This window comes from Bombyx mori, chromosome 5, assembly GCF_030269925.1.
Source record: "Bombyx mori chromosome 5, ASM3026992v2".
NCBI lineage: Eukaryota > Metazoa > Arthropoda > Insecta > Lepidoptera > Bombycidae > Bombyx > Bombyx mori.
In genome coordinates, this window is record NC_085111.1 from 1,612,795 (window position 1) to 1,626,536 (window position 13,742).

The following is a 13,742-nucleotide window of genomic DNA, read 5'->3' on the forward strand; positions in this document are numbered from 1 at the left end:
AACATCAAGCGATCTCGACATACTGAAAATGGTTTATTATGCTTTGGCACACTCTGTCATAACCTATTGCATTGTCGTCTGGGGAGGCTGTAAGAAAGGATTATTACTTAGATTGGAAAGAGCACAGAGAGCCGTGCTTAAAGTAATATCTAAAAAACCAATAAGGTTTCCAACGGAGGAATTGTATGATATCTGCAAAGTGCCTCGAGTTAGACAATCTTTTATTAGGAGCACATTGTTACGTAAACATTTGGAACTCGTTTTTGACCCTAATATCTGTTCGCAAACTCGTCGTCAGGGCAGAGTGTGCAAAATCTATGTAGCAAATTATAATGTAGTCAGGTCTCACTATAGGTATTTAAGCTCTATTCTGTACAACAAGATAAATAAATTACTAAATATTTATCCACTTATTTCTAAAGAAGTTAAAATTATCATTGATAGATGGCTTTTCTCCCTTACATACGAAGATATAGAAGAATTACTGGAGTAGATTACACATTTTTACACATTTTTGGTAATGAGCAATTTATATATTAGGTATTAACACGCATCTACACATACACACACACACACACACACACACACGCACACGCACACACACACACACACATACACACACACACACTAATTGTACTTCTAGATTTTGAAATATTATTGTATTAATTTGATAATTGTATCTAAAATTAATTATTATAATGTGTTCATGAAATATTTAAATTTATATGTTATTGTTCGTTGTGTGTAGGGGTTGGCGTTGTTATCTGCAACACAGTCTATGACTACAGCAGATAAAATCGTTTCAATATTTGTTATTATGATTACAATTGTATGTTTTTGTAATAAATAAATAAAAAATAAAAATAAAATAATGCTAGCTGCCTATAAATTAACTATTGTGGCAAAAACTCAGATTCTCTTTTAATAATAATGTGCTAGCCTTCGTAATATTTTTTTGTTGTTGTTTATATGCTGGCTGCCCCACTCATCAATCCTAAACGCATTACTGCTTCACGACAGAAATAGGCGGGGTGGTAACCTACCCGTGCGGACTCACAAGAGGTCATACCACCAGTAAAGACGTCCTACCACCAGTTAATATTTTTTGGAAATCATTGAACATTGAGATCAGCTCCAGCATAATTCTTAATAACCTTAGCGGGAATCGCTTACACGTCACATTCAAATACGTATATATTTTACGACACCCGCAATCTATGATGTATAATACCGTGGGGTTATTGACCTGAGCATTATAACATAACAAATTTGCAGTACATTGCCTGCATTATAAAACTAAATACGATTACAAAAATATTATTTTACAGTTGTTGTAATATCAGGAGCCGCCAGGTCTTCCACCCACATTCATTTTCATTGAAGGGCTCATTTCACTCTGAACTATCAAATAACGTTTTTTTTGTCTCCGTCTAAGTCAACGGCTGGTGTTTGTGCATAATAGAATATTGATATTCTCGTTTCCTCACCTCGTCGTGACTCATCATCTGTCTGTCCAAGTTGAATTTGTGCTCAAAGCTGAGCGGCTGCTGCGCGGAGACCACACTCTTCGCTCGAGATACGCTAGCGTGCTTGTTGTTACTGGAATTTTACATTTTCTATTACTATTTTTTTTAATATTTTTTGGAAAGAAGTTCCTTATGGGACGATGCGGAGAGGGTACCCTAACCGGGAAAAAGGTCTATAACGTAAGATTTTTATTATTTATGTATAGTCTACGTTTATTATTATTATTCATATAAATAGCTGTTTCTTTGGATATTATTATTATATATTTTTTATAAATCATTGTGAATAAAATAAAGTTGATAACTTTGTAAAGTAGTTTTTTTTAGCAATAAAAAAATTATAGTAAAAAATGTATACCCAAATAATTATTTTCTTTATTATTTTCTTAACTCGAATAGAACCTAATATTAATATTTTTATAACTTCGTTCCTATCCAGTGTCCCACGACACCACACAACTTTTATTTATTTATTTGGGAAACCAACAGTACAAAATAAACATATAATATTTAAAAAAATTAGCTAAAACAATAACCAAACATGTTTCCGCCATCAAAATCACATATAAGTAGAGAGTGAACAAAGGAAAAAGAAAAGAGAAATTTAGAAATTTAAGTTGTACACAAAGCACTCAGTACTATTTATGGCCCGACATCAGTATTTATATGTTAGTAATAGATCCAACTAATAAGGAAGATAAACGATTTCATCCACATCGTCCTATTAGATCAGCCCCACCACACGCCGATAGAGGACTCACTATATTTAACTCCTCCTTAATTGTGTTCTTGGTTGCGCAAAGGGCCTCGTTCGAGTTGATACCAGTTGCCATTGTCATGTCAGATGTCATGTCTTTAGGTCTTAAGATAGAAACCACATGTGGTACAATTGAAACTTGGACCCCAGTGAATCGTGGTCTACGATGTGAAAAGGCAGTTCGTTGAGCGATATAGAAAGATATAGATTGACTTACATGAAGGGATCATTGCCTTTCAGTATAGATCCGTTGATTCGTTCCTTCCCTATTCTCGGCCCCTGGACAGTGCCGTATCGTTGATAGCCTAGCAGTTCGATTCCCTCTGGAAATAAGTATTAAGCTCTTATTTTATTTAGGGTTTTGAAGATGAGACCACTTTTGTACATATATTTGCATTTGCTTCACTTTTTTCATTGTCCTTGTAGGCAGACGGGCATACGGCCCACCTGATGGTGAGCAGTTACCGTCGCCCATGGACTTCAGCAATGCCAGAGCCGAGCCGCTGCCTACCGTTAAGTACTCTCCACAAGCTCTCGTTTGAAACATGGAAAATCTTTTAGGTAAACTTTTATATATCAGACACGTGAGAACACATCAGTGACCATCCATAGAAGTTGGTTCTATAGCTGAAATCCATTTAGAGCGTGATGCATTCCCACTATGAATACATAACCTAAGTAATTCAAATATTTGCCGAGTGAATTAAAAGGCTTTTATCGATTTTTAAAGCAGTAGTAGGTGTGGGTGTCAATAATTGTACGGTTTACCCTATAATTATTGATAAATGTGCAATGTTTATGGTACTGACCTGTGTTGGTCGCGATGTCCGCCCAGTGCAGGTCGTTGGGCTTGAAGAGTTCGTGCATGGGAAGGGGGGGCGACACAGGGGCGCGGCGCGGGGCGGCGGGTGCGGACGGCGTGCGAGCCAGCGGACTGTGCGCGCCTGTACCCGGATACCGTTCGCTGGAAATGTAAAAACGTCCCAAGATCAAAACGAGCAAAACTAAGTTTCTTTTGGGAATCTTGAAAACATCCACCACACGCGAGACTTGAAAGTTAGACCCAAAACTTAAATACCACAATATCTAGTACAAAAACGCCCCTAAGTTATAGTAGTACCGAGGACCACTATCTAGTGTTCACTACTAGGCCTATTAAATTATCTTACGTTCCTTCATTGGTGTCATCACAATTCTCAAAAAAATAAACTCTCTTTGTCTCCACATTATCCCACTAGGTGGGTCGGCACAGCGATTTTTTCTATACCATTCTCTTCTATCACCGTCATCTCAACACTTACTCCTCTTGCTCTGATATCATCATTCACGGATTCCATTCATGTCTTCTTCTGTCGACCTCTTCCCCTCTACCTTGCACTACCATTTCCATGCATCTCCTAGTCACATGCATCTCCTCTCTACGCTCCACATGTCCATACCATGCTAACCATCCGCTCTTTAATTTGTAGATTACCGGGGTTACTTTCACACTTCCTCTGATATACTCATTCCTTTATCTTATACATTAAAAAAAATATTTACCAATGTTATGCCCTATCTATTTATCCGTGTACTGTTTCCATGCCTGTACGTAATTGTATTCAACATCTCCACTACCTTACAGACCGGAACGCAATTTATCACAGCAGAAATAGATAGGATAATGGTACCCACAAGTGCAAACTTCGAAAACTCCCTACCACCAAAAGATTTCCGTGGTTACAATAAACGCTATCTAGTTGGCGCGTAGTTGGTTGCTTGGTGTTTCGCTGTCTTGCCACTAGAGTGCTGACGGCTGCATTAAAGGATTAGGATTTAGGATGCTGATGGGGCTGCCTCGATTCTGCAGCGCATCGTGCATGTTTGCGGAGGCGCGTACCGACGATTTCTATGCCATATTAAGAAAGCGATGCGCGTCCTTGCTCTGCAGGGTAGGTGATAGCTCCAACAGCATCCTGGCTATGATATTCTCTAGATTAGATGGACCTTTTCTGAATCATTGCAGAGAGGTCCACAAAATTTGCTCGTAATGCCGCTATTGCAATCATATGTAGTATGTATGTTGTTTTCTTTTATTACTGTATCCTTACTAACTTATTTTTAAGAAATTGTTACTAACATTTATATGGATCATTATCTGAAATAAAGAATTTAATAATAATAATAAATAAAGCTGGTCGTCTTCGCAACTAAAGGTACTCACACGAAGTCGGTGGGTGTAGGTCCGTCGGCCCACTCGGCGGGGGGGCTGCCGGAGCCGCCGCTCGGCAGAGAGTCCAGTGAGTCGGGGGTCGCGCTGCGCGACCGCGGTTCACTACCACTTGAGTTCTGCGAATACATAATGAACACATTGAAATATTCCAGTTTTTAATAGACATCAAGTAAAAGCTCTTTATTCGCGGGATATATGTTCCGTAAATATCCGTGAATACCGAAATCGTGAATATGGAAAAGCGCGTTTACAAAGGATATTCGATATTGGAATCTTTTTATCAATGTATATGTACATATGTACCTATTAGATCCGTGGCCTGGCTGAGCCTTTGCTCGCCCACCTGTCCTGATGCAACTGGAAAGGCCTCCGGGCCACCAGTAATACTTCAATCATAAAAATAAAAAAAGATCCGCGAATAATGAAATCTTTAGCCGCGAATATAGGAATTGGGTCGCATTTTTTTAATCTGCGAATAGTGAAAACACGAATAAAGGAAGCGCGAATAAGGACCTTTTACTGTACTCATTTAGATATATGACTGTGTTCTCGACTCTGGTGTTAAATAGGACACTAACAGACATCGCAACGTTCCCGCCCATCTTAAGACGATTCTGATCTAGAGCTTACATTCAATTGCGTCATAGAACCTAACCTTCTTTTCTTTTTTTTTCTCGTAACTATTTCATCAGAGTACGTTTCAGTACGTACCTCGCATTCGCACGACGATCACGAGTGTCGTTTAGACGAGACGCGTGCTACATTAGAACATTGCAACATTAATCATATTGTTCATGCTATCAAACGATTCGGCTATGGTCAATGGATCGTTGTAATGGAAGATTTTTATATATCGTCTTCTCGCATTAAAACTGTATGATTTCAAAACGTACTAATTTTACAGGAGAGTGTTTTAAAGGTTTATTTAATATGTGATATTTTTAATATTAATCATCTTTGCAACATTTATTTTTCATTTTTTACCAGTTACATTATCTGTCTTTTAAAGTATGTATTAATTTTCTTAATAGTAGTCAAAATATAGGTAAACTAAAAAAAAGGAAACTAAAACTAAACTACGCCCTTTTGACTGTATTTATGAGAAAAATACTGGTTATACCAAATGATTCCGCATATTAACTCAATTTCGAATATTTTTGGAAATTGTACACTTTTAATGCGAAGACGATATAGGAACTGAATGTGAATATTTTATTTTGACCAAGTTTGTCTGCGGCGCTAACCGCGTTCCCGGGCGTTAAAAAAATACTTATCCTATATTCCCCAGATAATTAGTAATTTTAGCTGATGTTAGTCTGAAAAATACAGGCAGACGCAAATGTTTATATTTCAATAAGTAAAACTAACCAAACTAACTCTGAGCTTCAAACGCAACCTATTCCGAAATCTAAGGCAGTCCGTTCAATTTTATTTATTAGTATTAAATCATATTTTTGTTGAGAACAAAATATGCGTTGTTAATAATGATGAACTTCTAGTTTGCATGCGTTCAGAGAGACTTTACGTGTTTCGTATCTGAATGGACCCCGTCAACTTTCATCGTGCAAACGAGTTATGGCAATCAACTTGATCTCAACCACAAATCGAATGTTAAACGATACGATGATTAGTTAATCGCGGAAATCAAAAATTTTGTTTTGAGACCTTTTTGTTGTTGGTTAGAAAGCACGTGTTTGTATGTGAGAATAATTCACACGATTCGATTATATTGCTCGTGGTGTACGAACGAACTTATGAACGAAGACACGTCATTACGGATCCTCCCGATCCATTAACGATGCTTTTAGGTACCACAAGCACCGGTCACCGTCTCACCGAAGGGCTCGACGAGCAAACTAACCCATAGACACAGCCCACTGAGTTTCTCGCCGGATCTTCTCAGTGGATCGCGTTTCCGATCCGGTGGTAGATTCTGCGAAGCACTGTTCTTACTAGGGTCAGTGTTAGCATCACTCCGGTTTGAGCCCCGTGAGCTCACCTACTAGTTAAGGTTACGCTGAAATAGTCTCTCAAGGCTATCAGCTTAGCTAGGAAAAAAAAATCAACAAAATCGTAAAAGTCTATATCGAAGAATGCTTTGGGTATTTTTTATATATATTATAAGTTTAAGAGTTTAAGGGCTCGGATTCTCCACTTTGATCACGATCAACCTTGAGGGATGACCGTGAAGCGGGATTTTAGTACAATTCCGAGGCGAACGCAATACTTAGTGATTATCTCGATTTGTGGTTTCAAAGTACAATCGCCATATACTTATTTAGAGTTGTACGCCTGCTTAGTAGAGAAGATCCGGCGAGAAGCTCCACGAGTTAATACTCAATTTGTGCTTAGTGTGTTTAGTGAAATTGTCCGCTAGCGAGACCGCTACAGCGGGAGTGGCCATCGTCGTCGGGAGGATAAAGAGACTGGGCTTCGACGTGGCGCTCAGAAAATCCGAGGCCTTGTGGTTTCACGGGCCGCGGAAAACGCCACTTGTCGACAGCCACTGGACGTTTTTTTTTTCTTATTGCGTATTTTACTATCAACATTTGTTGCTGAATCTACGCACATAGAGCGTTCGAAATTGTCATAGCCATAAAAACTCGTTAGTGTTGCGACATTAGGTGAACATAAAAAAAGATTTTCACAGAGATTATCGAAAAGTGAAACTATTCCATTACGTATTAGCGTCCGGACTAGATTACGTAATACTAGTTTTTAGAAAGCTAATAGATTAATGACAAGGCAGTCATGTATGGTGAATGAATTTCGTAGAAATTCAATAGAAAAAAAAATGTCTTGTATAGTGACTATTATTTGTTATCCTATTATGTAAAAGATCAAAGGTTAATTGAGAACGATCTTTTTTATTTTCTTATAAAAAGATTTCAAATTGCAACGTCTTCGTAATAGTCTGGATCTATTTATTTTTATAAGTATCTATTCTATTTCTGGAAGGCTGTATCCGTCCACTTGCAGAAAAGTAAAATTCAATCCACAATCATATTTCGTTCGCAGATAACGGTTCAAACAATAACCATAAGACGGAACTTCTTCACCAGTTTCTCTTATATTGCCGATTTCCATTAGGTAGGTCGTGTTCTGGCTAACATGGAAATAAAAAATAAAAAATGCAAGGAGGTAATGGACGTGTCACTGAATGACGAAATAAAACAAATCGTTTAAATTACTTGAATATAAAGAGAAATAAAAATGTGTGATTACGAAGACATGCGAAAAGATAAAATGACAATCGAACTGAATTAAATTAAAACAATTAAATTTGGGACTACACTAGGAATCGTAAAATAAAATAAAAAATGTTTCTTTGAACATTATTAATATAAAAATGATACAATTAAAATCGTCATAAATTAATTAAAATCTATAATATTAATCATTATTATAATGACGTTTCTAGAATCTACAGCACGCCTAATCTTTACCATAACAAGTAAAATGAAATCATGATTGTAACAGATTTCTCGGTTCAAGTTCATATAAATATGGGCAAAAATACCTGTTCTCGCGGAAGTGACAACGTACCTGTTATTCCGGTATTTCCGCACAGCCCTACGCTTTATTTCTAGGGCTGCGGACGACAGTAGTAATAATAGTACTTCTATAAGTAATTTTAGTATCAGTATCAATACTGAGTAAGATATTTTAATTTTCGAAATCTACATACCTAGTTTAAATATTTGTAATTTTACAACATTCTGTCGCCATCCATTGATAATTAAATATTTTCCTACTTTCGAAATTCGCACTAGCTTTGATGATAGACACCAAATGTACGCAATGGTAGAATTAATTTAATGCGAAATTTTAAAGTTACGTAAATTCTGTGATAAATTTTTTTCATCCCACGCACGTTCACTGGTTAACATAGAGGTCTCCCCCAAGGTTCGTCACAATAACCGTGATATGTAACAATAACGTAACCTGTAACACATTTCGACATTCCGAAAATGAATCAATTATAGATACACTAGCGACCCGCCCTCGCTTCGCTTCGGAAATGTTAAATTTTATTATTGAAGCGAAGCTAGTCTAAAAAAAGAAGTCTAATTTACTCCTTATATCAGCTACCTATCAGTGAGTTTCGTCAAAATCGGTTCAGCTGTTCCAGAGGTTAATCGGAACGAAAAAATTGTAAAAAATGTTATTTTGATGTGTGCACCGTTGATTCATATGCATGTAGTAAAAAGCGATTATTCCTACATCACAAACAGACACTCCTATTTTATTAATATAAATACACAATGACTGATTAGCGAGAATGCGTGAGAATAATTAAAAATTTAATAGCAACAAGACACTAGAAATCTATTCGATGTCTTTATACGCGTGTGTGCGTTTGTGGATGCCACTGGTCGCTTACTTCAGTGGGTTCAGGTTTTCTAAATCCATTGTACATATAAGTGGCATTGCCTGTTATCAATATCTCTATATATATAAAAATGAATTGCTGTTCATTAGTCTCGCTAAAACTCGAAAACGGCTGGACCGATTTGGCTAATTTTAGTCTTAAATTATTTGTGAAAGTCCAGAGAAGTTTTAAAAGGTAGATAAATATGAAAATGATCGGAATTAACAATTTTGATTTCCCTTTGATGTGCCCCCCGTCGGACGGATTCCTTTTTTTTGTTTTAAGTTTATTTTATACAAAAGTTTAGGTATTTTATTTATCGATTGAGGCACTACGAATTCTGCCGGGTCAGCTAGTAATAATATAATTATTGTTATGTTTTAGATGTTATATCGTATTTTCTCGTCTGAGCTTCAATGTTAACTTAATTATGTTGATGCTGTATTCTCTTATTAAAAATGAATTTAATTTAGCTTCTAGGTACAGCCCTTCGTAATGTATGTCAGTGGTGACACTGGGGACTGGTTGTGCGTAGATTGAACTATCAGTTTGAAATTATCTATCAACAGTTGATTAGTTACAATAAATGGGTTCTATGCTTTTTTTTATTAATTACGTGAAATTGAGACCTTACAACTTATCTCAAGGTGGGTGGCGCATCTACGTTGTAGATGTCTATTGGCTCGAGTAACCACTTAACACCAGGTGGGCTGTGAGCTTGTCCACCCATCTAAGCAATAAATAAAAAAAATAAAAAAATTGTCAAAACTTATTTCTGTGTCCGTAGTACCGTGCCTGTAATATATATACGTGTGTGCATCATTTAAACAAATTTACTTTAAGCTTTAACACTAATTCCACCCTTAAGATTTTCGACCGTTTAAATATGTATCTAATTTCTAATGACATACTTCCTTATTTCATATTTAGTATGATATTTAGAACTAAAGTAGTACTTTTTGTTTAAATTTTTTTTTTTTTTTCTAAAATTCAATAAATCGGTGGTATCGTAAATATGAAACGCAATTCTCAATAAATGATCAAGCAACGAGGCCAAGGCGATATAGTTTCGTGTTAATTCGCAGTTACATACGATGCGATGCGTTTTTTTTTCTATGTACTTACGTATTTTTTTTAATTGCTAAGTTGGATGGACGAGCTCACAGCCCACCTGGTGTTAAGTGGTTGCTGGAGCCCATAGACATCCACAACGTAAATGCGCTACCCACCTTGAGATATAAGTTCTAAGGTCTCAAGTATAGTTACAACGGCTGCACCACCCTTCAAACCGAAACGCATTACTGCTTCACGGCAGAAATAGGTAGGGTGATGGTACCAACCCACCCGCGCGGACTCACAAGAGGTCCTACCACCAGTAATTACACAAATTATAATTTTGCGGGTTTCATTTTTATTACACGATGTTATTCCTTCACCGTTGAAGTCAATCGTGAACATTTGTTGAGTACGTATTTCATTAGAAAAATTGGTATCCGCCTGAGATTCAAACACCGGTTCATCGCGCAACGCGAATGCGCCGGACGTCTTATCCGTTAGGCCACGACGACTTCAATACCAACGTAAATGCGCCACCAAGCAACAAAATAAAATAAAAAAAAGCATCGCTACGTGTTCAGTTTGCCTTAATAGTCCATCGGCTTATCTATTAGTGTCACTAATACACCGGGTTAAATGATCGCCTCTACAAAACTACAAAATTTTTCACATAAAAATACGTAGCGAGTAATTGAATCTTGATAAAATGATCATAACTAGAACTACATTTACGAATTAATCTCGACGTTATTGCCATTATAATATGTACTATAATTTGTAGACGATACATTTTTTAAATAGTCCCTGATTAGCACAATATTCAATTTAATTTTATATCAACTACTCATAAGCAGCGAGCGACCTAATTTTTTTTTTATTGCTTGTTTGGGTGGACGAGCTCACAGCCCACCTGGTGTTAAGTGGTTACTGGAGCCCATAGACATCTACAACGTAAATGCGCCACCCACCTTGAGATATAATTTCTAAGATCTCAGTATAGTTACAACGGCTGCTCCACCCTTCAAGCCGAAACGCATTACTGGTTCACGACAGAAATAGGCAGGGCCGTGGTACCTACCCGTGCGGACTCACAAGAGGTATTACCACCAGTAAAATTTAATTATTCAACTTTATTCATTTTGTAAATTTCAAAGTTGAAACACGATCTCAAAAACAATGATTCGATTCTAGTCCACTAAAACAAATATATTTCTGAAGTGAAAACATCTTTAACACCGTTAAAACTCTGAATATTTTTTGATGAAATTAAATAAGTTTTACAAATATCTTAATAAAACTCACCCAAACCTCTAAATACGTTCTCAGAAGGGCGAAACCCTTGCAGTTCTCGATTTTTTCGCATATTTTCGATTTCATTGAATCACAAATCATTTTTACAATATGAATCCTTATTATTACAGAGACTTAAAAATTTAAATTTATAAAAAAACGATTTATAAACATGATTATTAAGTACACTGTCCGAAATTCAGTCATATTAAAAAAAAGAAAAACACGTTTTTGTTCTAATTCATTATTTTTTTTCAAATTTGGCACCGAAAACTTCCTTCACAATCCAACGATTTGACTGACTTTTTTTCGGCTAAGTGTAAACAACTGCACTGTCCAACATTAGAACGAAAACGAAGTTGCGAAAACCGGACGCCGTGCAATTTACGTCTAAATTAATGTGCGTTCGGTTTTATAATTACACATGATAAATTTCATGAAACTTGTATTACTAGAACAATATACATTCGCATTATTCACTAATAAAACGAATTGGCCATAATTTTAAATATATATCATCGATTTAAAATCGATAAGAGAATGTTTACAGTTCACTTAGTGTCGCTCACTTAAAATTTATTTACGCAAATAACAAATATTTCAAACAGCCTAAACCTAACTAGACGTCAGCGTTGAACGAACAAAAAATGTATCTAACAATTAAACTCGCATTAGAAGCCGCAATGGACACCCGGTTCATTAATGACGTGACCGTAAAATGACAGAATGCATTTCCACTACGCAACCTGAACCTCCAAGCCAAGTATTTAGTTTAATAACAATTAGGCCATATTGGGTAGGCATACACAAACGCTTTTAAGCATCAAATTCGCCATTATCCGGTCCTTGTGAGTCCGGTTTTGGTACGACGCTATACGCCCGGGCGGACCGTCTATTTTTACCGGACATCAATAATATAATATTCCGTTTGTGAGGAAAATAGAGAGAATGAAAAAGAGTAAGTATACTTTATTGCATCCCAAGATTAATTATATTTTCCGGATAACCGGTTTTATTTAGAGAAATCCAACAAAAGATACAGCAGGTATGTTGAAGTTTATTGACAATATTCAGAATGGTCTAACAAAAGTAGACGTTATTTCAATGTAACTTAAGCTTCAGGTTCATTGCTGAAGACAAGGTATTTCAAGGCTGAAGGTATTTCATCTTCGATCAATAATAGTTCTATTTCATTAATAAATTGTGTACTACTGATAAAGTTCCATTCTGACTAGGGACCCTAAATCTTTTTCATTGAATATAATTTAATTTCACCTCATTAGATTTGTGATTATCACAACCCTGCAATGCCATTAGCATTATGCCGAGTTCGTTATCTACTAGTCACAATGGTCTCTTAATAGAGATGTGTTGTAATGGCGGTAGAAAAGCGATCGGAATTGCCATTAGTTTAAAACACGTTAGCTACGGTGATTTTCGACAAACCGCTACCAAATTGAAATGTTTATCAAGGTTTTTTTTTCTTTCAAATATGAGCATTCTTAATTGAATGTTCCGATCAATGTTAGTGATCTTCGGAAAACTATAGTGTAGCCTTTGAATTTGTAGATTAGTAAACAGATGATGATGATGATGATGAACGATACAAGGGTATTCAAACCCCGCAGATTGGTAACAATTTTATTAATCAAATACGTATTTGGTACAGAGAAGCTATAACTTCGGGTAATAGAAATCAAAACAAGTCACTGTAAGTTCTCCGACAGTTAATTATTACCTAAGTAAGCCGAGTTAATTGTTATCTAAGGAGCGCGCTTTATCTGTCCCTAATACAGTCACTAGATACTTCTGTTTACTTTAAAAATATGACTGCTCTCTTTTTCCCCATACCTAATCGCTGGTAGCCTATGGGGCTATTCCAGATACTCACGTAACGATAGATTCACGGGCTCAACTTGAGAGAATTTGCTAACACTGGCCCTAGCAAGAGCAGTGTTCCGCAGTATCTACCACCGGATCGGAATCGCGACCCGCTGAGTAGATCCGGCGAGAAACTCAATGGCCTATGTCTATGGAGACTGCTCTGTATTCGTCGATACGCTTATCTTTTATTTATTATACGAACTATCTTAGCATCGTATCATATCGTGTTTTTTTTTCTCTCTAAATACCGTCATTTAACGGTTTATCGAAAAAAAACAGGCATTTAAAATAAGAATAGATCAACCGTCCAAGATCTATATGGGCAGATTTTTAAGATGTATACCGCCACCTACATGCCGACATGAGATCAAAATCCCAATTGTCTTGGATGACGGCCCACCTATTAAACCGGTCTATACGGTGCTCGGTCAATACTTCCCACCTCCAGTTAATAATGATATATTATGAATTGTTATAGTTACAGAGTATAATAGCTGTGACACCTACATACGATCTGTATTCGTTCACATGACAAATTTATAAAAGTAAATAGAACAAATCTAATAAATACGAGCGAACTGTTTGATACGAGTGATGTTGATTTAAGATAAGTCATTCAAATTTTGATAGAAGACATCTCGATAC

The 13,742-nt window shown here is 36.5% G+C and overlaps 1 protein-coding gene across 4 annotated transcripts in view; it reads right to left on the reverse strand.

Annotated features, from left to right (window-relative positions):
- The window catches only part of LOC101744937 (rho GTPase-activating protein conundrum), a 124,612-nt gene that overhangs the window by 5,765 nt on the left and 105,105 nt on the right, over positions 1-13,742 (reverse strand). For all 4 annotated transcript variants that reach the window (XM_012690418.4, XM_004926218.5, XM_062668528.1 and 1 more), the window contains 4 exons: positions 4,487-4,611; positions 3,093-3,247; positions 2,501-2,606; positions 1,488-1,599 (listed from right to left, as the gene is read on the reverse strand). In XM_012690418.4, coding sequence (XP_012545872.1) covers positions 1,488-1,599; positions 2,501-2,606; positions 3,093-3,247; positions 4,487-4,611 — 498 coding nt within the window. The remainder of the gene's footprint in view (positions 1-1,487; positions 1,600-2,500; positions 2,607-3,092; positions 3,248-4,486; positions 4,612-13,742) is intronic.